General features: G+C 36.1%; 1 protein-coding gene across 4 annotated transcripts in view; it reads right to left on the reverse strand.

Annotated features, from left to right (window-relative positions):
• Nucleotides 1-21,203, reverse strand: part of ASZ1 (ankyrin repeat, SAM and basic leucine zipper domain containing 1) — a 29,178-nt gene extending 7,975 nt beyond the window's left edge. Inside the window, exons 1-7 of one of the 4 annotated variants that reach the window (XM_087969313.1) lie at nt 20,686-21,203; nt 18,852-18,951; nt 17,131-17,253; nt 14,987-15,098; nt 6,490-6,601; nt 5,180-5,314; nt 183-307 (exon numbers count right to left, since the gene is read on the reverse strand). In XM_087969313.1, the coding sequence (XP_087825439.1) occupies nt 183-307; nt 5,180-5,314; nt 6,490-6,601; nt 14,987-15,098; nt 17,131-17,253; nt 18,852-18,951; nt 20,686-20,784 (806 nt within the window). In that variant the 5' untranslated portion in view covers nt 20,785-21,203. The remainder of the gene's footprint in view (nt 1-182; nt 308-5,179; nt 5,315-6,489; nt 6,602-14,986; nt 15,099-17,130; nt 17,254-18,851; nt 18,952-20,685) is intronic. The other 3 variants (XM_087969314.1, XM_087969315.1, XM_087969316.1) reach the window with 3 other exon arrangements.
• Between the last annotated feature and the right edge of the window lie 489 nt (nt 21,204-21,692).

Below are 21,692 nucleotides of genomic sequence, written 5' to 3' on the forward strand. Positions count from 1 at the left end.
TTAAACATTCAAACACAATCTGGTTAGCACTAGCAGTGCAAAACTGTAGCTCACAGGACTTTTGATAGAAAATCTGAACAATTGTCCATTTCAAGTCTAATAAGAAGTTTTTCTACTCTAGAACAAAGATTTAAATTAGAACACAACTTTCAAAACTTAAGTTCTGAAGTCTGAGGTACTACCTGATTTTGTGGCTTTTAAGGGCTTCTGGAACTGCAGTTATTAATCTGTGAATAGGTTCTTCTTTACTCAGGTTCTGGAATTTTCTTTGGAAAGGACTTGCCGTCAAAGAAAGTAAACTGAAAATCTACGAAACATAATAGGAAATCATTTTCAACATGTTTATACCTGTAGCAATATGTTCATTCTATAACAAAAGAAATTGGGAATTTATTGACACAGTGAAAATTATTTTCTAATGCAACGGTTTCTGCTAATTTATCTTTTCAAAGAAAATTATCTGAAATTATTTCTCAATTTCAAGATGCTAAATTAAAGGATTGATTGAACTGATAAAGTAGCAAGAAAAGCATGTTTATTGAAGAAGACATTAAAATGGTTTCTTTAGGGATATATGAATATACACAGGGTTAACCCTATGTAATAAATCTCAGTAGATTTAGCCTGTAAAAACAAAATATTTTGAGATGCTTGGAAGCATTATTTCAGAGAATTACAGAGAGGTTTATGGTAACCAAGAGGGGGTTTATGCTCCTGCATTAGCATTTTTAAATGTCCTTCATTTTCTTTTTAAAAATGGGATACAAAATGTTTCATGGGAATATTAAGTAGTTTGTATCCCATGTAAAGAGAATGCAAGTACTTAAAACCCTTATTGGAAATAAAGTAGCAAATTTATAGCAGTGGTTAAGTACCAGCTAGAGATTAGATAGCTGGGTGATCCTTGGACCAGTTACTCAAGCCAGTGGCAAGCACTCCTGAAAATATCCATGAAGACTGTCAATCATCCAGGTAATGGTTATCCCAAAGGTGCTTTTTTTCCAAAAGGCAACTGGACTTTATTCTTCCTTGATGACATTTTGCTTCTCATCCAAGAAAGCTTCTTCAGTTCTGACTGAATGGTGGAGGCTTCATATTCCTTGCAGTCATTGGATCGTTAGCACTCTGAGAGTTGTGGCCACTTGGATGTTTATCTTTGCCCTCAGTCACTTGAATAGTGCAAATGGGCGTGGAACCTTCTTGCGTGGAACTGCTGATAAGGATTGGGTTGTAACAAATGGGCGTGGAACCTTCTTGGAACTGCTGATAAGGATTGGGTTGTAATCCCTCCTCCTCTGTTGGGAGGAGGCTATTCAATCTTTTTTTTTTTGAGTTGTTTTTTTTAAAATATATATATAACAGTATTAAATACATGAACAGTGTAGTGTGGCATCTGGGTATCATTAAGGTTGATACCAAGTAATAGTGATAAGATTGACAATTTTGATAATCTTCATTACGTTAATCATACCCACATCATTATAACAATATTGTACATAGTATTTCAACTTCTAGTCCTTTCGGCTGCATACAGATTTTAACATAGTGTAGAAATAGCCATAACATTTGCCATAGACGAATAGGTGGCAATATAAATTAAATAAATAAATAAATAATATTTCCCCCTTTCTAATTTCTACTTCTATTCTATATCTTAATATCACAAATCTTATGTTGATACTCTATTTCTGTCCTTCATCTCTTGTCCATTTTAGTATTTCAGTTCTTCTTAATTCCCCCCGGCATGTTTTCCACATCATTATAATATTATAAATATAACAATTAATATTGTTAACATTATAATGTATGTATGTATGTATGTATGTATGTATGTATGTATGTATATATATGTGGTATTCAGCTTTGTTCGGGTATTTTCCCATGTCATTATGATGGGAAATGACGTGGGAAAATACTCGAACAAAGCTGAATACCATACATGTAAGTACCGCGAAAACTTAAGAAAACATATATATATATATATATATATATATATATATATATATATGTATGTATGTATGTATGTATGTATGTATGTATGTATGTATGTATATGTATATGTATATGTATATGTATATGTATATGTATGTTTGTTTTCTGAGGTTCTGCGGGTATTTGTATGTGGATCTTTGGTTATTTGGGTTTTCTCCCGCGTAAAATTGGAAGTATCTAGGCAACGTTTCGATGAAGTCTCATTCATCATCTTCAGGCTTGTGTCTTCGGCTCTGTGCTTCTCAGATATGTATATGTGTATGTGTATGTATATGTATATGTGTGTGTATATATATATATACTTAAAAGTATATAATACAATCATCTTACTTCTGATCCTTTCCTCTACATACCAATTTTAAGATCTTATATAAGAATATACTTAATATTATCTCTCTAATTCCTACTTCTATTCTAAGTCTTGATAGCACAAATCTTATATTGGTGGATATTCTGTTTCTATCCATCATCTCCTTTGTTTCAGCATTTCAATTCTTATTGATTTTTTAGCATATTTTCCATACTCCTCCTGTGGAATTTTGTATCTCCATATATCATTCATATTTGGTCTAAATGTTTCCTCTGTCACTGCCTCTCGCTGTCAAACCTTTACTGTACCTATCAGTGTATCTATCTTTGCTTTAGGAATGTCTTTCTGCTTATCCAATTATTTTTAAGTTTCTTAATGTATAGTCAATTTGATCTATTTCATTCATTTTAATGATCTCTTCCTTCTCCTTGTCTTCTAAATTCATTTGTTGTTTTATCAGCATCCTTTCCTCTAGTTTCTCCTCTATTTCCTGGGTTTTCTGTTCATTTTTCATTGTTGTTTGCTGGACATTGTCTTGTCCCACAACTATATCATGCACCAAACCCTTTATCTCCCTGTGGTTCTTTGTTATAGTTTCAAAGACACTTTGAAACATCAGTGACATTTATTTTTGAAATATGCTTATTTTCCCCTGCTGAAGCATATTATTTTAATAAATCCAAAAGTTACTCAATAATCTATCAGGGTCCCAACATCTTTATCATTCAGTAACATCAAAAAGCCAATATTAAAACTATTCACTCAGTCCCAGAATTATTCCTCAAGATGCACAATATTTATAGCCCTTTATAGTCCTCCACCAGTCAGTTTACTCCTTCCAAGCTTTCCAAAAAGCCTTTTCTTTCTTTTTTTTAGTTTTCCTTCTTTTGCCTCTTTGTACAGTTATCAGACGTTTATACTCCTAGGTTTTCACTTGTCTTCATCAGCCACAGTCTGCTCTTTAATTCCAATGATAATTCCAAGTATTTGGCAATCTTCAAACGTCTCAAAGATTTTTTGTCCTTAGTCGTGAAACAAATAGGTATTAGACAATATGCATGAGAAAAGAACAGTCTTCCAGATGTTTTTTTAATCTCCACTCTATATTGCAAATAATTATTCCAAGGACATTCCCAGCTTTGTGAAACTAGTTTCTTTCTTTCACCAGTAAATGGCACTATCGCCTAGAATTTCAACGTTGCATCCAATCTGACAGCTAGAAATCTATTCAGATTTCCTTCAAATAATTTCTTTTTCTTCCAATAATCAACCCAAATGTTTCCAGCGTTTTAAAATGCCTTTTCAAGATGTTTCCAATAAAGTATTCAAGTCCAGCCTTCCTGTATTTTAAGAATTATATTCTTTATATTTCACTTTCTTTCGGATCTATAATCTTTCTCTAAGTCTTTATTCGCCGCTTTTTTTAACACTTTAAAGAGTACCTTTTCAGAATTTCTTTTCTTTGGGGTGTGGTCTCTAGTAAAGAAGTTGAAAATCATCTCACCCAGCTCCAGTCCACAGGTCACACACCACTCCTGCACATTTTTTTCTTCAGTTATCCAGCTTCACAGGACTCTTCTTCGTTGTGGGATAGGAGGGTAAGCCTCGGATCAAGCAGGAGAGTTGCCATTCTCCACAATCTACAAGGCGCCCCTTTCTTGGTTACCCCTCCGAGGTGACTTTAGCTCTTTAAGGGTCCCCCAATGAAGAGTTCAGCCTAGGTTCAGAGTCCCACTTCCTAGAACTATCCCGCAGCAACGCCAAACTGGAAGTCAAGGGCTATTCAATCTTAATGTAACTGGCATGTCTGACCTCTCTTTCAAACTAGAGGTCCTCTCTATATGGGTTTTGCTGTCTTTAAAAGAGTGACCTTTCTCTTTCAAATGAAGATGGGACTGCTGAATCTTGTCCTGGTGGGTTTGTTCTCCTATAATGTGCATGTATCACAGTGCTCAGTTTGTGTCTGGGTGTTTTATTCTTAGGGTGGACAAGCTTCTGCCTTAGTGGATTTTTGGGTTTCAAGTGTGTATGTATATCGTATTGGTTGAAAATCTTGAGCTTTTCAGATTCCAAGGCATGGAATGACAACATTGCTTCGCTTGTTGCTCTCTTCTTGGTCTTGGAGGAAGAGCTCCTGCTGGGTCTTCTTTTGAATTTGAAAAAAAGCACCTTTGGGACACTTCTGAAAATGTTCTCAAAAAACTCGCAGAGACTTGTCCAGATACCGTTACTTGAAGGCAATAACTTGAAAATACACACAAAAAGGGAATACACCAGTAAATTGGATCTATAGTTTTTTTTCCCCAGTAAAGAAAGATAAAATTATTGTATCTATATGAGGTTTTTTTTAATTATTATTTTTTAATTAATTTTTAAATTATTTCTTAAACTGTCAACTACCTTTGCCTTGCTTGTCCAAATCCCTCAGTTATACCTTATTTTTAATAGAACAATTCTCTAATAAACACCAAATGTATACAGTCTAATTCAGACAATTAATTCATGAATATTTTTCTTTTCATATTAAGTTGATTGTTCCCATTTTCTGTTCTAATTAGTATCTTCATAGAAACAAATACAGATGTTCTACTATAAATGTTAGGTAAGTTTTTTTAAAGAACAGGTAAATGGATGTTTATGCAGACATATTGTAAGTATAAATAAGGATAGCGCATGTTTAAAAATAAAATATATTAAGACATTAGTGCGCTTGACATTACTGACAATTGCATAACAATTGCACTGCACATTCAGATTAATATCAACAGTAAATAACTCCTATCAGTTTTGATGTTTAAAAAACTCTTTATGAAATACACCCCTGCTGACAATTAAAACCTCTCAACTCAAGGATTGATTATTCAGATAGAACAGTACCTCTAAATGCCTGTTCTTCTTTGCAATCTCTCCTGGGGTCTGTCCATCTTGTGTCTGTATTGATTTATCAGCTCCAAGTTCAAGCAGCTTGAATACTACTTTTTTATGACCCTGGCATGCTGCCCATGTTAATGCCTGTAATGATTTATTAGCAATTGTGTTCGTAGTGATTTTACAATAATAAAAAAAAGAAAAACTTCAGAATATACATTACTTCTGAATGATCCCACTCTATTATGAGCAGTTTGTTTTCACATCCTAATTCAGCAATCACATCTTGCTAAAGTTTAAAACAAAAATTTGTAATGGGAAGAACAGAGAAGAAAGAAAATATGAGAAGAAAGTGAGGCTAAAGATAACTGGGGTTTGAGCTGAGGTGCAATACGGGAGCACATACATTAAATTGCACAAAATGTTGTGCAGCAGTTGCACTATTTCTGGATCGTGAGGCTTTGCTCACTGTTATCCACACCCTAGTCATCTGAATGGACTACTGTAACATGTTTTAGGTGGGACTGCCCCTGAAGAGTATATGAAAGCTTTAGCTGGTACAAAATGCAACAGCATAGTTAGTTACCTGTGACCCTAGGAAAAATATGTTGCATCTCTGCTCCTTGAGCTGCATTGGTTACCGGTTTGTTTCCAGGTCCTATTCAAGGTGCTGTTTTTGATTTACATGGGACCAGGTTATCTGAAGGACTGTCTATTCTTGATTACATCTATTCAGCTCATCAGGTCTAGCACAAGAGCCTTTTCTGTCATACCACCCACCCTTTGGAATATAGCCCTAAGGCAAGGTAAACCCCAAACCTTACAGTCTTCCAAAAGCCCTCAAAACATGAGTTTTCCATCAGAGCTGAGTAATCCTCTTGCAACAGGGAGCCCATGCAGAGGCTACATGATATATAATAATTTGATTTTAACCCTCTCACAATTTTGGTCTTAATAATTATTTTAATTGGTTTTATAATTGCTGGTTGTACACCTTTCAGAATCACCTTGGTGACGTATTTCCAGCCATATAAATTTGATCAATAAATAAAGCTTTTATTTATATAAAGCTTACACTTTTGAGATCAACTAGATTTTTTCCTTTTTTTCCCCCTAGCTCTGCTCTGCTTTTCATTGGTGTACATTAAGCCTAAGACTACATTTCATTTATTTCCCACTTCACAATAGCAGTGCCAGAGCAGTAAAAATTGCCAGTAATGGGGGGAAAAAAACATATCTTTAAAGTCTACCTTGTTGAAATATTTGAAGTTTCACAAAGTAAAGTAAATAATCTAGTTAGGATTATACAAAAAGCTCACAGTGTAACCGCCTTTATCTTGGGCATTTACTTGTGATCCATGAACAACAAGGAGAGCAACAACTTGTGAATGGCCTTCTCGGGCTGCATACATTAATGGAGTCATTTTCTTCCTACAGGAGAATTCATAATATCTGTTAAGGAAAGAACAGCTAAATTCAAAGTACATTTTAATCTATAATTAAATAAAAACAGTATTGTTAACCGAATAAATATTTATGCACCACATGTTCTGTAAAAAACAAATCTCAGTCCAGAAATTGTTACGTTCAGTGGAATGAATTCTAGGTTCCTTGCTTAACCGATACAACTAATTGCCGATGCAAATGTGATCATGATAATACTCCATTAAGCATAGGAAAAATAAGTCATAAAAATGAGATGACTCAAAAAGGAAAAAACAATGCATAATTTCAGTAAAAATTTCTTTACAATTGACTGAATCCCGTTCTTGTCAACATAGCACAAAAAAAGATGTTAAGACTCTAGAAAGAGTGCAAAGAAGAGCAACAGAGATGATTAGGCGACTTGAGGCTAAAGGGTACGATGAATGATTGCAGGAACCACGTTTGTTTAATCTAGTGGAGACATTATAGCAGTGTTACAATATTTGAGGACAGTCACAGTGGAGAGAAGATCAACCTATTCTCCAAGCAATTGAAGAATAATTTCCTGACAGTGAGAAAAATTAATCAGTGGAACTGGCTTCCTTTCAGAAGTTGTGGATATTCCGTACTAGAGGATTTTAAGAAGAAACTGAACAGCCATTTTGTCCAATAAACATGAGTCTCCTGCTTGAACAGGTTGGACTAGAAGATCTCCAAGGTCTCCTTTCAACTGTTATTCTCTATTCTGAATGTTACAGATATAAGAATAGCAATAGTTATAATGCACATTATTTAGAGGAATTACTTTAGAATTTTCAAATATTGTTAATCGCATATAAAACCACTAGAGGGATCTCTAAACACATTGAAACTCCCCAAAATGGGGACATTCTTTTCGTCCCATTACTTCAATGATATATTTTCTTTTGTTAGAAATTATAACTATCTAAAAATACTTGTTATAGATACAAGAAAAGAAAGGAGTCCAGAATAAACTTTGGAAAGTAGAATTCTAACACAAACCAGTAATTAAAAAGTTTCATAGATAAAACAGTTCAAAAAGGCTACTTCTTCTACCTGTACTGTCAGCTACTGTAAATAGGTATGTGTGAATGAAATAAAGCTGGGAGGAAGGGCTTGTTCATAAATTATCTAGAATCATAAAAATTACTCTGTATAATAAAACCAAGTGGGCTGTAAGGACTTAAATAGTTTGCCAAAAGTAAACTGGCAAGAAAACAGCAAATGAACTAAAAATTCTGAAGGAGTACCAATTGTAACATTCAAACTATATCAATACGATTCAAGTAAACTAAAGTAATTAAATGATTAGTAACTAAATGATTTATAGGCTGAGGTGAATACATGAAAATATCAATTTAGCTCTGGACGTTACTAAAATCCAGAAAAGTATACGGGCTAGAAAATGACAAATGAGCACAAAAAATAATGAAAGGTTACTAAAGGTATCTTTTGTCAAGGAAAACTGTTAAGGAGATGAATGAGGAAGAGATGTAAAAGAGATTTAAAAAGTAAGTCTTGATGTGGAAAAAAACTGCAACATTTTTTCTCTATCTCTTTTATATAATACCAGGATGAACCTGTTGACCAAACTGTGAGGAGCCAATGAAGTTGATGGCAGTATTTTCTGGATTAACAAAAGTAATGGGTGGGCATGATTTCATGATTTAAGGAAATACTTGCATGAGAAAACTACTGGAAACTGAGTAAGGACAAATCTTTAAACTATTCCTGCTTAATTTAGAAGAAACATCTTTTGCAACATAATCAAAAGTACTAAATAGACCACCTGGCTGCCTGGGTTTTAAATGCTATTTATGTGTTCATAAAGCATTATGTCTTTCATAAAGTAACAATTTATGGAAATGACAGTCACATGTACAGATGGAATTGAGCTTTAAAGTTAAATTAAGCTTTGAATTAAGCAGTAAATCTTAATATATAACAGAATAATAAAATAGAATGTTAGAATCTATGCTCATTGGGTACTAATTCCTGAGAAGGGGAACTGTCAGGAGAGAGTTATATTGTGATTCCTCCTGGTTTAAGGTATTCCCAAAAGTATATGACTGGCAACTATAAAAATATGGACCTTTGGTCTTACATTTCCCAACTCCTAGTCTCTTAGTTAGCACTTTAAAATTTATTGCAACATACTGGAACCTAAATTGCTACCAATAAAATGAAAATAAACAATGAACAGTGGGAATTGTTACGCACAGGAATGATTCATTGACCCAACACTGGGATGTAATAGCATTTTAGTCAAGACTGACCAAACAACTATACACGCTGTTGTGATAAGATAATTTGCAGCCTGGAGGATAAAGGGAATCTAGAAGTTGATTTAGATGAGCTATGTAAAAAAAGGAATTTACGAGACGTAGGAGTTTTAAATATTAATAAAACTATTGAATGACTGAAAACAAATATCCCTTGAATTCACCAAACAAACAACAACCTCAATAAAAGTCTGTGATAAAATTATTTGAGTTGTGAAATAAAAAAAACATGTTGCAGGATTGCAATAATATTCAGTTTTTCTATAGAAAAACATGACAACACATAACTACGGTAAACATTTTGGTAATCAGCAGACTATTATATAAATATATACAGCTGTCCTGCCCTACATAAGAGGTACTACAGACAAAATTAGTAAGATACTACACAGACACCACATCAAGACTGCCTTCAAAACAGACAGAAAAATAGCAGCCATCCTCAGAAACCCCAAAGATAAAATTGACCTGGAAAACCAAGGCATATACGAAGTCCCCTGTGCATCATGCCCGGCCACATACATTGGACAGACCAATAGAAGAATAAGTACCCGCCTGGATGAACACAAAAATGCAGTCAAAAAGCTGGAACACACTTCCTCACTAGTCCAATACATGGAAGCCACAGGTCATAGCATCAACTTCAATGGCACCAAAACCCTAGCCACTATAGAAAATTCCAGCCACAGAATCATCAGAGAAGCCATAGAGATTGAAAAAAGACCAGAAAGCATGAACAGAAGAGATGATTCCACCAGGCTGTCAATCATTTGGAAGCCTGCACTCACAAACAAAAAAATCTCCACACCACAAGCCAGGCAAACACCTGGGCACAAACAGATCCCCCCTGATACCTCCAGCTCAAACACATCCCAACCAGGCACCCAGATGAAACCCAGCTTCCTAACTAATGATAGCCGTCCATTTACCCGGAGCCAAGCTGCACTAAAGGCCTCCATTAAAGTAACACAATGCTGCCAGCCAATCAAGATACAAAAAGAGCCAAAAAACAGACAGAAGATATCAGAGACACCCATCAAGCAGAACACAGCAAACTCCGAGACCAATAAACACAGACCAAGACTCTCAACCAATCAGGATGAAGAAAAAACCATTATGGCACAGCAATAGGCTGCCCCAAATTCAAATCTGAAACCACTGTAAAAGCCTGACTCACTGATGAACACTATACAGAGGCCTGATGATGGCAGATGAGATTCTGCCGAAACGTCGCTACAACTTTAAAAGCACAACTACTATGACGTGGGAAAATACCCGAACAAAGCTGAACACCATACATGTAAGTACCGAAAACTTAAGAATATATATATATATATATATATATATATATATATATATATATATATATATATATATATATATCATATCATATCATATCATATCATATCATATCAATCATATCATATATATGTGTGTGTGTGTGTGTGTGTATGGTATTCAGCTTTGTTCGGGTATTTTCCCACGTCATTATAGCTGTGCTTTTAAAGTTGTAGCAACGTTTCGGCAGAATCTCATCTGCCATTATCAGGCTTGTGTATTGGGTTTGTCTGTGTGTCAGTCAGGCTTTCACCCACGAAAACTTAAGAGAATAGACACACACACACACACACAAATATAAAATGTTTTATTTGTAATTTTCCTTTAACATCCATGCATATTTTGGAGATAGTGTATTGACTGGGTCAATATATTTTTATGCAATGCTAGCAATAGTAATACAACTAGTATACATAATTCTAGTCTTCCAACTTCTGACCTTAACCTTCACATTGTACTTATAAACTTCAATGACATTTTTTCATGAAATATGTTTGATATCCCGTTAAATCAGTAGTATTTTAATATTTAAAAAATTACTCAAATATACCACTGTAAATCCAATATCCCAATTGTTTAAAAACACCAATAGGACTAAATCATTAGCCAAATTTAATCAATCCCAGGATTGTATCTCCAATCCCCTAAAATTATAAGTTTCAATATATTTTTACACATCGTTAATAATGATAACAGTTAGGTTACCACATATAGATTTTTACCTTCTAACCTTACTTTGCTTATGATTATAGCAAATTCTATTATCTACTATATATACTGTTTTTCCAATTTATAGTTTCTTCTTTTAATTTCTAGTACATTCACTGTATTGAGAGTTATTTTATCTCTAACCATAACTCTTACTCTGTTTGGGACTTCAATTATTTATTGACTTTTTGATCTCTCTTTTATATTTCTCTCTCATTATTTTGGGGAGACTTCCCTTTCCCCCCATGTTGTATTGTAAACTCTTAAATAATTATCTGTTTTATTCACACTTATTAGTTTGTCCCTTCAACGTTTTCATCTTCTTGCGATTTGTTTTGTTTTGCCTCCTCCCCCACTTCTTCTGTTTTTTTCTCATCTGTTTTCTGAGTTATTGTATTCATCTTCCCATCCACCCTTTGTTGAGGGTCTTCTATACTTACATCCTTCTTTTGGGGCAATCCCATTATCTCCTTGTGATTCTTTATCACAGTTTCATATAACTTTTAAGCATCAGTAACATTTCTTCATACACCTCAATTGTCCCCTGTTGAGTCACATCTCTTGAACAAGGAACACTGTAATAGTTATAGCTCACATACAGGAAGCATTTTTTTTAAATGCTCCAAACTGATGGATGATCATTTTTCTTCCCTGACAAGAAACTATAGTATCGTAAATTATTAAGTTTATATAACTGTTCTCCATCGCTGTTTAGATACATTTGTGATAAAGTTTATTAACTAAAGAATAAATGTGATACTTTTCCCAGGCTATTTGCAAGTACTGGGATGTCATTTAACAAAGTTAACCACCGTAGAATGATAAAGTCAAGGCCGATGAAATTACACAGTAGTGCTAATGGAATACTTATCAGCAGCAATAAATATTTTGTGTTATAATTAAATATTAAGCAATTGGTTAAATACCTCACACATTAACCAATCGATCAACAACAACAAAAAGCTCCTACTTAGAATAAAACATCCTTTATGTTGCTTCACACAGAACTCCAAATTAGTAACAAAACTGTGGAAAAACCTACGAGTTGCACAAGCAGAATATTCTGGAATTCTCTGGAACATTTTCTTCGTCCTTTGGATCACACAGATCCAGATGTGGCTTCACTATAGGTAATTATTGCATATTGCATTTACTAGGCAAGTCTATCAACAGACCTAAGGAAATGACATCACCTTTTCTTACACTACTATTTATGACACAGCAGTTAAACTCAAAAGCTGAAATGGCAACTTTAAAGAACAAATTTTGATCATGTTCTCCCCATCCCCATGAGCTACCTCTCACCATGATTCTTCTTTAGACCCTAATGTACTGTGGTATGAAGGAAGAAGGCCTAAGGCTTCGTACACTTCAAATATAGTTTCTGCATACACACTTCATATCTTCCATGAGTGTAGTAGTTCTGCAATGTATATTTAAAGGGGCTTTTCTGTTTTCAGGTCCTGCACGAGCCTCAACCAATATTCTGTTGCTTTTCCCAAGAGTGCTTTTCAAAAGGCACCTGGATTTTTTTCCCCTTCCTTCTTCAGGATGAGAAGTGAAATGTTTCCAAGGAAAAAAACAAGAAAATCCAGTTGCCTTTTGAAAAGCCCTTTTGGGACAACCATGACCTGGATAATTGGGAATCTCCACACACGTTCTGTGGCTTGTAAGAAAGTGATTAAAGTTGATGGGACTTTGAAAGCAACTTCGTTTTCTTATACTTGTACAGAAGTCTGAAAAAATATGAGCTGCTTCAAAATGAATTATCATAGAGGTGGTACGCTCACCTGAGACTCAAATAACTTTTTCATAATATTTTTGAAGCAAGTACCTGCCATTTATCTAGCTCTAACTTACTACAGTGGTTAAAAAACCACACATGTCAATGTGTACTAGCCATTTCAAAGGGTAAATATGTATTTCAATTTGGTACAACTACAGAGTAAAATTTTAATGTAGGAAGCTTGATCTTTTCTCCCTATTCAATATTCAGAGATATGAGTGATCACACCATTCTAGCCACCCCGCTGCCTGTTAACCCTGTGATAGCGAACCGATTGCACGCATGCCAGAGGTGGCACGCAGGGCCCTCTCTCTGGGCACACCAGCCGTCACCTCAGCTCAGCTCCGCAGTGCATGTGCACCTCCTGCTGGCCAGCTGGTCTTCAGGTCTCTGCTGCACATGCAGGGGGTCGCGCACGCAAGTGTGGGAGGCATACGGGGGGGCATACACGCATGCGCGGAGTGGGGCGCTAACCAGCTAGCCCTTTTGGCACTAAGTGCCCAAAGTGCAGGGTGCACGCGTGTGCATTGCATTTTGGAGATGCGGCTACGCGTGCTTTGGGCACTTGGTGCCAAAAAAGGTTAGCCATTACCGTGTTAACCTGATATAAGACCGACACAGCAAAATTATCAACAAAATTAGTACTTTCCCTATTCTTATTTTCCCTTCACATGCTATGTAAGACTAGTTATAAACATTGGAAAGGAATGCAACTTTGTAGGCCATCGCTAAGCTACTCAAATCATTTCATTCTACCAGAGAAATGCTCCATATTGGTAAATACTTAGAACCCAGAAATTATTACCTCAAAGCACTTTATTACAAGTAGTCCTCGACTTCATTTAGCGACTGTTCAAAATTACAATGACACTGAAAAAGTGACATGATCACTTTTCACACTTATGACCGCTGCAGTGTCCCCAGTCACGCAATTAAAATTTGGATGTTTGGCAACAGGTTCATATTTATGACTGTTGTAGGATCCTGGGGTCAAGTGTGATCATTAATAGTTCTAAATAATCAACTCCCTTTTATAGAAATATGTCAACTAAATACAACATTAAAATGATTTATTCAGCAACCTGATATAGTCACAGATGTATATTGAGACTTATTCCTGCATTAACAATTCTCTTTTGAAAAAATAAATTTTAATTGAGATTTTCTGACAAGCAATGTCAATGCGTAAGCCAGATTCACTTAACAACCATGTTACTAGCTTAACAACTGCAGTGATTCACTTAACAACTGTGGCAAGAAGTGTTGTAAAATGGGGCAAAATCCATTTAACAAATGTCTCACTTGTTTGGGCTCAATTGTGATCGCAAGTTGAGGACTACCTGTAGTTGAAAATTAATGCGTAAAATTAATACAGTCAAGAATCTGAGGTTTTGATTATTTCCAATTTAGCTACTGCAACTGTTTCAACTTTTTAAATTAGGAAAAAAACTAAAGCTGAAGTTTCAGTTATGCGTAGGTAGGTTTAATGGAACTTCCCTCTGTAGGTGTCATATATAAGTTTGTACTATATGTTCAGGATTGGAAAACTGAAAACGTCTATTGGTACTGTGCAATTTAAGAATGGAATTTACACAGGGGCAAATCACAAATGCGCTCCCAGGGATTTACAATCTAGCTCTTATGAACAATAGTTTTTAAAAAGGAAAAAGGGAATATCTCTCAAGACAGATAATCTATGGAAATAGCAATCATAATACACTTCATTAATAGTTCTAAATAATCAACTCACTTTTGTAGAAATATGATGTCAATTAAATACAGCATTAAAATGATTTATTTAGTAACCCGATGTAGCAACAGATGTATATTGAGACATTTCTGCAATAACAATTTTCTTTTGAAAGAATAAATTTCAATTGCTGTATTCCTCTCTATGTCCATGAAACCTGCTGTAAGTCTCCAAGAACATATTTGCTAGCACAGACAAATAGTATGAGGACCTTAAATGGAAGACATCTGACCTTCCATTCCTCTAATAGGTACACACAATTGGATGCAGTTAATTAGCAATATATCTTTATGGTATATTACATATAAATACATTTCAAATAAATAGTCAAAGATTTGTCAAATGAACTTGAGAGTGAGTGTTAAAAAACAGATCGAACAAAGATAACAGTAGATATCCAATAAAAATAATGTAATACTTTATTAGTCAATTAGCTGAATTATTCAGCAATCATTTAAAAACATATTTGATAGACAAACAGAGATAGAGAGAGAGAGAGTGCTTACTTGCATGCAGCATTAGGATTTGCATTTCTTGAAAGCAGTAGTTCTACACTCTTTAAAATCTGTTCTTCTGAACCAGATGCAGTACATGCAGCCATCAATATTGAATAATCATCTAAACAGAAATTTTAAAAAATAAGCTGGAAATATATAGAATAAACCAGGCATAACAAATACAGGTAGTTCTCAAACCTACAACAGTTCATTTAGTGACTGTTCAAAGTCACAACAGCACTGAAAAAAGTGATTTATGACCGTTTTTCACACTTACAACTGTTGTAGCATCCCAATAGTCACATGATCAAAATTTAGAAGCTTAGACTTAGAAATTTGAGACCTTCTGACAAGCAAAAATCAATGGGAAATCCATATTCACTTAACAACCATGTTACTAACTTAACAAAAGCAGTGATTCACTTCATAACTGTGGCAAGAAAAGTCATAAAATCGGCACCCAGCAAATGTTTCACTTAGCAACGTAACTTTTGGGCTCAATTGTGATTGTAACTCGAGGACTACTTGTACAAAAACTATACCTATTACAAACATGGCCCTGAATTATAAAATGAATTTTTTCAATGTTAGTCTCACACCAAGATTTCCAAAAACTTAAAAAACCAGACCAGTTGAATTAGGGCCAAGACATATCTTAGAATTTTATTTCTCAGGTCTTGGTCAACAAGACCTTATTGGGATGCACCCCAATTAGAAGGTAGAGACAGACCAAGATGTTGGCTTTGTTCTTCTTTAATTGGCACATGGAGGTTTTCTACCTCTACTCTGCCGATGACAACATGGAGTCCTGAACTCATTTAACAATTGTAAAGTTACAAGGACTCCGAAAAAGCTACTCATAGCCTGTCCTTGAAGTTATGGCTATTACACTATCCCTGTGGTCATGTGATCACATTTCAGGCACTTAGGAACCCGTTCACACTTATAACCAGTTGCCAAGCACCCCCACAATCATGTGACTGCCATTTGCAATGTTCTCTGTTGACTTGCCCAGAAAGTCAATAGGGAAGCCGGCAGAGAAGGTTGCAACCTGCTACTACTTGCTGAAGGATTTCCCGTCCTACATGCACTGGGAAGGTATGGGGGGGATGGATCCTGTGGTGAGCTGGAGAAAGAAGCTGAGATCTTGAAGATCGAAACTTCCTTTCTCCAGCTGAGCACTTGTGTTCCGTTCTCAGTACAGACGGGATGGATCCCAAAGATCTGAGCTTTGTTTTTTCCAGCTATCAGGCATGAAAGATCAGGACTACAACATGAAGTTCCAATTAAACTGATTTATTACTAATCATGCCTATGCACAAGAATCTACTCAGTGACAGATCAGCATTATCTTGACATTGGATAAGGGTCAACAGAATTCACCAGTGGTTAAACTTAGTTCCTTTGTGGCTTTCACTCTTCTGCTTAACAACCACAACTGGAAGAGCCAGACTGCAGTCCTTAACTGAAGGAGTCATGCAGATGTGTTACATAATGACTGCAATGACATGACCAACATTTCAGGTTCAGCTGTGAGTTAAAGGACTATTTGTACTGGGTTTCCATTTAGCTGTAGCTTCCAGGGAGTGAAGCTAGTGTCTTTCTACTTTTAAAGAAATGTAAGGCACAATATTGGTCACTTAATTTTTTTCCACAACAGACAAAATTTGTTTGATTTGGGGGAATTTCGGAACAACTGTAGGTTAAAGGCATGGTTATAACATGCATTTTGTTCTTTTACTTCCCACAACAAATGCTAAAGAATAAAAATGTTAGAGCTGAATGGTCTAAAAATAGATTACAGATTGCTGACTCCTGATGTATTGCTCTTACTAATATAAAAATGCACAACATTTAAGGAACTTAGCAATAGAATTGCAATTCTACATGACACTCAACACAAAGTAAAAAGTAAAGTAAAAGGGAATAACTCAAAAGCAAATTAAAAAACTGCAGGACAATGAAGAAAATGGCACAAATAGCGGGAAGGCATTTTTGGAAGTACAGATAGAATAAAAATAATACTTTACACATGACATGTTTAGTTTGGTCTGGCGCAGTCACTGTTTCTTTAAATAAACATTTATTTATTTTGTTATGATACAGAACACTTAGGATTACATCCTTCAAAAGATCCATTTATAAAAACTCACCCTTCTCAAAACTTGCATTTGCACCTCTGCTTAGAAGGAGATACATAAGTTCCACATTCGCAACGCTAGCTGCATACATGAGGGGAGTCCATCCAAACTTAAGGCTAGATTCTACATTTATGCCTGTAACATTTATATATGCATTTAATAAAACATAAATCTATAATACATATTCTATTATAGAATTCTACAAAAGAAAATGGAATATTAGGCAGAGGTATTAAGGATGGGGTCACCCACTATCTACATATGGCTCTGACAGAAGCTTATTTAAACACAACCACTATTCAGTCTCCCCAATGATGCTCTCAACAAAATGCAATCCTTTACCAACACACCCCCATTTCTTATTTCTATAATATCTGTCTACCCAAGACCAGCCTTTTCATAACTATAGTTCCTTAAAAAGGATCCCCGGCCCACTCCATAACATGTAAATACAGCAGGCCATCAAGTCTGGGACAGATTGATTTGTGACAGATATAGTTTGTACTAATATTTCCCAATTTGGGTGGCTTAAATCTGTGTAATGTTGGCTACATTTAGTTGAGTCCTAAATATTTTTTAAATATTTCATGCCACCAAGATTTTTCTTCTTCTATCTATCTGTATGTCTGTCTGCCTACCTATTTCATTTGCCATCCATCTCGTGATTCAGGCAACTATGATTTACATTGGCGATTGATAATTAATAATATCAGATTACTCTATCCTTCACCCACCAATCTGCTACAAATAATAGAAACCAAATGGGTAGACCAATAAGAAAGTTTGATTTCTGTAGTATCTGCAAAATCTACAAAGTTTATATTGCTAGGGATAATACCAGAGGTGGTATTCAGCAGGTTCTGACCAGTTCTGGAGAACCGGTAGCGGAAATTTTGAGAAGTTCAGAGAACCAGCAAATCCCACCTCTGACTGGAGATTTTACAGTATCCTTCCCCTGCCACACCCACCAAGCCATGCCCACAGAACCGCTAGTAAAAATATTTGAATCTCACTGCTGGAGAATACCTTTTATTTTAATAGTTTTATTTTTTTACAAAGTAAAAAAGGATGCCATTATAATATCCACTTATACAATTAAGCCAAAATCTACATTGTTTCAAACAAATTCACTCATTGTAATTTACCGGTATGCACATTCATAGAACACTATCACAAGTATTTAACACTTTTATTATACATATAACAAGACATTCAGTCATCTATATAAAAAGTCTTGTCAAAACAGGAAAATTGAAGCTATGAACCAATTTAATTCTTTAATATTTTTAAGGTGGGTCATTTTAGCTTAATGTCTCATAGTCAATATTTCTGATTGCCAGAATATGTAATTCACTTCTATTATGAAGTGTTCAGAATTTCAGTTTCTTCCCAACTAAGCGAAAAAAAAGTTAATTCTACTATTTCTTCTTGGAGCACATTCATTTTTCTTTTTTCTATTATTAACCTATCTGAAATCTCACTTCATATTCAACAAGGGGTAAATGGACAATTTTGGTCCTAACCTATTTGTTCTTGCCAGAAGACAGCTGTTTTCCAATGAGACCTTCACAAGCACAAAAATCAAATTGGATGAAAAACAATGTGGTAAGACCTTATACAGTATTTAACTAAATACAAACTTAGATTATTCTGTGCCCATACAATACAGATATCCCATTAAAGTCTGAACTTTCAAAAAATGTTATAATTTAGCTGATATTCATTTGTCATACCTGTATTTAAGAGTTCCTCAATGACAGACAAGCTTCCAGCAGTTAATGCTTTTTTGAAAACTTCATTTTTATTCTCGGTATGCAAGATTTTATCTAAACACTAGATAAAGAAGAGATTTATGCTACAATACATACATTTACTAGTTCAACATTAGTGGAATCACTATATGAACTGCTTCATGAGTTACAACACAACCAAACGTTTTAAAAAACAAATTCAAGAATACTATTTGATTCTCCTAAGACAGTGATTCCCAACCTTTTTTTCGCCCCACACCCCTAAAGAAATTTCACTCGAACCTCGCACCCCCTGAAATAAATAATAAATAAAAATGCCAACATATAGCCAATATCCTATTATTTACCTGGACTTTTCTCGCACCCCCTGGAATATTGTCTCGCACCCCTGTCCTAAGACCACTTTTTAACCAGTAATATACCTTCATACATCTGTAATTTTTTTATGTGGTAAAAAAGTGAGTGCATTTATGATTACTTGAAGAGGTTAAGACAAAATGTTTATCTAATCAAAATGCACTGGCCAATATTTGTAAAGAGAGTATAGGGATGGGATACAAATGCCATTCGAATTCCCTCTCTCTACTTTTTTCTGGATACATAAAAGGGGAAATCTTTGAGTCAATGTTTATTTCTGGGGACTGCCTAGTTAAGTCCCAGCAGTTTTCTTGCCAAGATTTCATGTGTGCCATTCCTACAGATGAAAGTGCTTGGCCCAAGGCTGCTAAGGGCTAGAACTCAGTTTCTTAGCATGCTATTTTAACCATTATACCTAACTGGCTCTTAATTAAAAATGTCCTACCACAACTATTAAGCCTGGTTTATCCTGGTGTTCAACCAATATAGCCACTGCAATTGGAATCACTCCTCTTGTCATAACTCTTCTCCACAATGTCTTCATTTAGTACTGTGTAGAATTACTGATATTCGCTAAAGTCCTGCTTATTTTACAAGAGTGCTACTGTGAGCATGGAATTTATTGATAAAAATGCTTAAGGCAGCACCATCTCTCGTGCCAGAAGATTTTTAAAAATCTTGATTTGAGAAGATTAAATTTAAAATAGTTGGACTGGTGTTTTAGGTTTTTTTCAGTCTGAAATGGAATTGATACAACGCCTTGGCCCTTACTGGAACCCGTATTATCAACGTACATACTTGTACACGTGTATTGTACAAATTCAGCAAATTTGAGGGTAAATGACTGATCATTTATTGACCTACAATCTACTGGATTCCTCTACATCAGGGGTATCCAACCTTGGCCACTTTAAGACTTGTGGACTTCAACTCCCAGAATTCCTCAGCCAGCTTTGCTGGCTGAGGAATTCTGGGAGTTGAAGTCCACAAGTCTTAAAGTGGCCAAGGTTGGCACCCCTGCTCTACATTGATCACCCTTATGAGGTGGATAACAAGCAACGTGCTCATCAGGTTTATTTAATTCACAATTGAGCGTGCCCTTATCAAACAAACACACCTAAAAAAACCAAAATCAACTGTGGCGGATTTCAAGATTGAAACGAGTCCCTGTTACCCATGAAGGTCCCATTAAACGAGTCACCCATTAAACGAGTCCCTGTTACCCATTGGATGATCTTGGGCCCCTAATGCAGACTTAGCTCATTTCTTTCCGTTCCAACTTTTGCAAACTTTTCTTTGCAAAATTACGATTACAACCAAGTTTTTTTTTGGAAGGCGGTGAAGGAAAAGCAGCAGCAGCAGCCGCGCGTGGTTCGAAGCAACGCTCCCTGGGGCTTGTCCAAAAGGAAACCGACTCATCCTTCCCTTTGCACCTGGCTCGGCCGCCATCGCCTCTCACCTGGGCCTCGGACATGAACCCGATCCCCCAGCCGTCGTCGTCGCTCTCACTGCTCTCGTCTCCCCCGGGGACAACGCGGACATTCGCGCCGTTAGCCATCCACCCCTCACCTCCAATTCTCTTAAGGCCTCTTCCCGCGATTTTGCCCCCTTCGCGCAAAAACCGCTTTCAAGAAACCCCTGTCCCACCCTAACGCTTTCCCCAGGCTAAGCGCAGGCGCCGAGGGGGGGGAAAAGCGCGGAACGCGAGGGAAGGTGCCCAGCGCGAAGTAGGCCTCTTGCGGTCACGTGTTCCGCAGGCGAGAAGGCCTCGAGCGGCCATGATTTGGACCGTATCCTTTCTAATAGGTGAGACCGTTGGATTCATGAAGTTTGAAGCGCGAAGTAGGCCTCTTGCGGTCACGTGTTCCGCAGGCGAGAAGGCCCGGGGGGGGGGAACGTTTGGACTTCTCGAGAGGCCGTGATTTGGACCGTATCCTTTCTAATAGACGAGACCGTTGGATTCATAAAGTTTTGAAAGAGCTGCTTTCGCCCTCAGGACCTGATCATTTTTCTGCTTAAAGGCATCCGATGAAGGGTTGAGGGACCCCTCATTTGGGGGTACTTGACTGGACCCGATGGCCTCCAGCGAAGTTTTCGAAGGTGTTTTGATGCTGTGGTGCTATTTGGAGACATTCCTCCCACACCTCCAACCAGCTACAAAATTCTATTACATCATCTCCATTTTTTAATAGGCAGTTTTATCTCTGTGTTGTCGTTTTTTTTTTTTTGGTTTTATGCTTTAATTTGTTTTTATTTATATATTTATTTATATCACGTTAACCTCCAAGAATATTTTAATACCAAGAGCCATAGTGGTGCAGTGGTTAGAATGCAGTAGATACAGATAATCAGAGTTGGAAGGAACTCTTGTAGGTCATCTAGTCCAACCCTCATCAAGCGGGAGACCCTACACCATTTCTGACAGATGGGAATCCAATCTCTTCTTCAAAGTCTCAAGGGATGGCG

This window comes from Notechis scutatus, chromosome 6, assembly GCF_049901735.1.
Source record: "Notechis scutatus isolate UNSWTSFEM ecotype Mainland chromosome 6, rNotScu1.2, whole genome shotgun sequence".
NCBI classification, from domain to species: Eukaryota; Metazoa; Chordata; class Lepidosauria; order Squamata; family Elapidae; genus Notechis; species Notechis scutatus.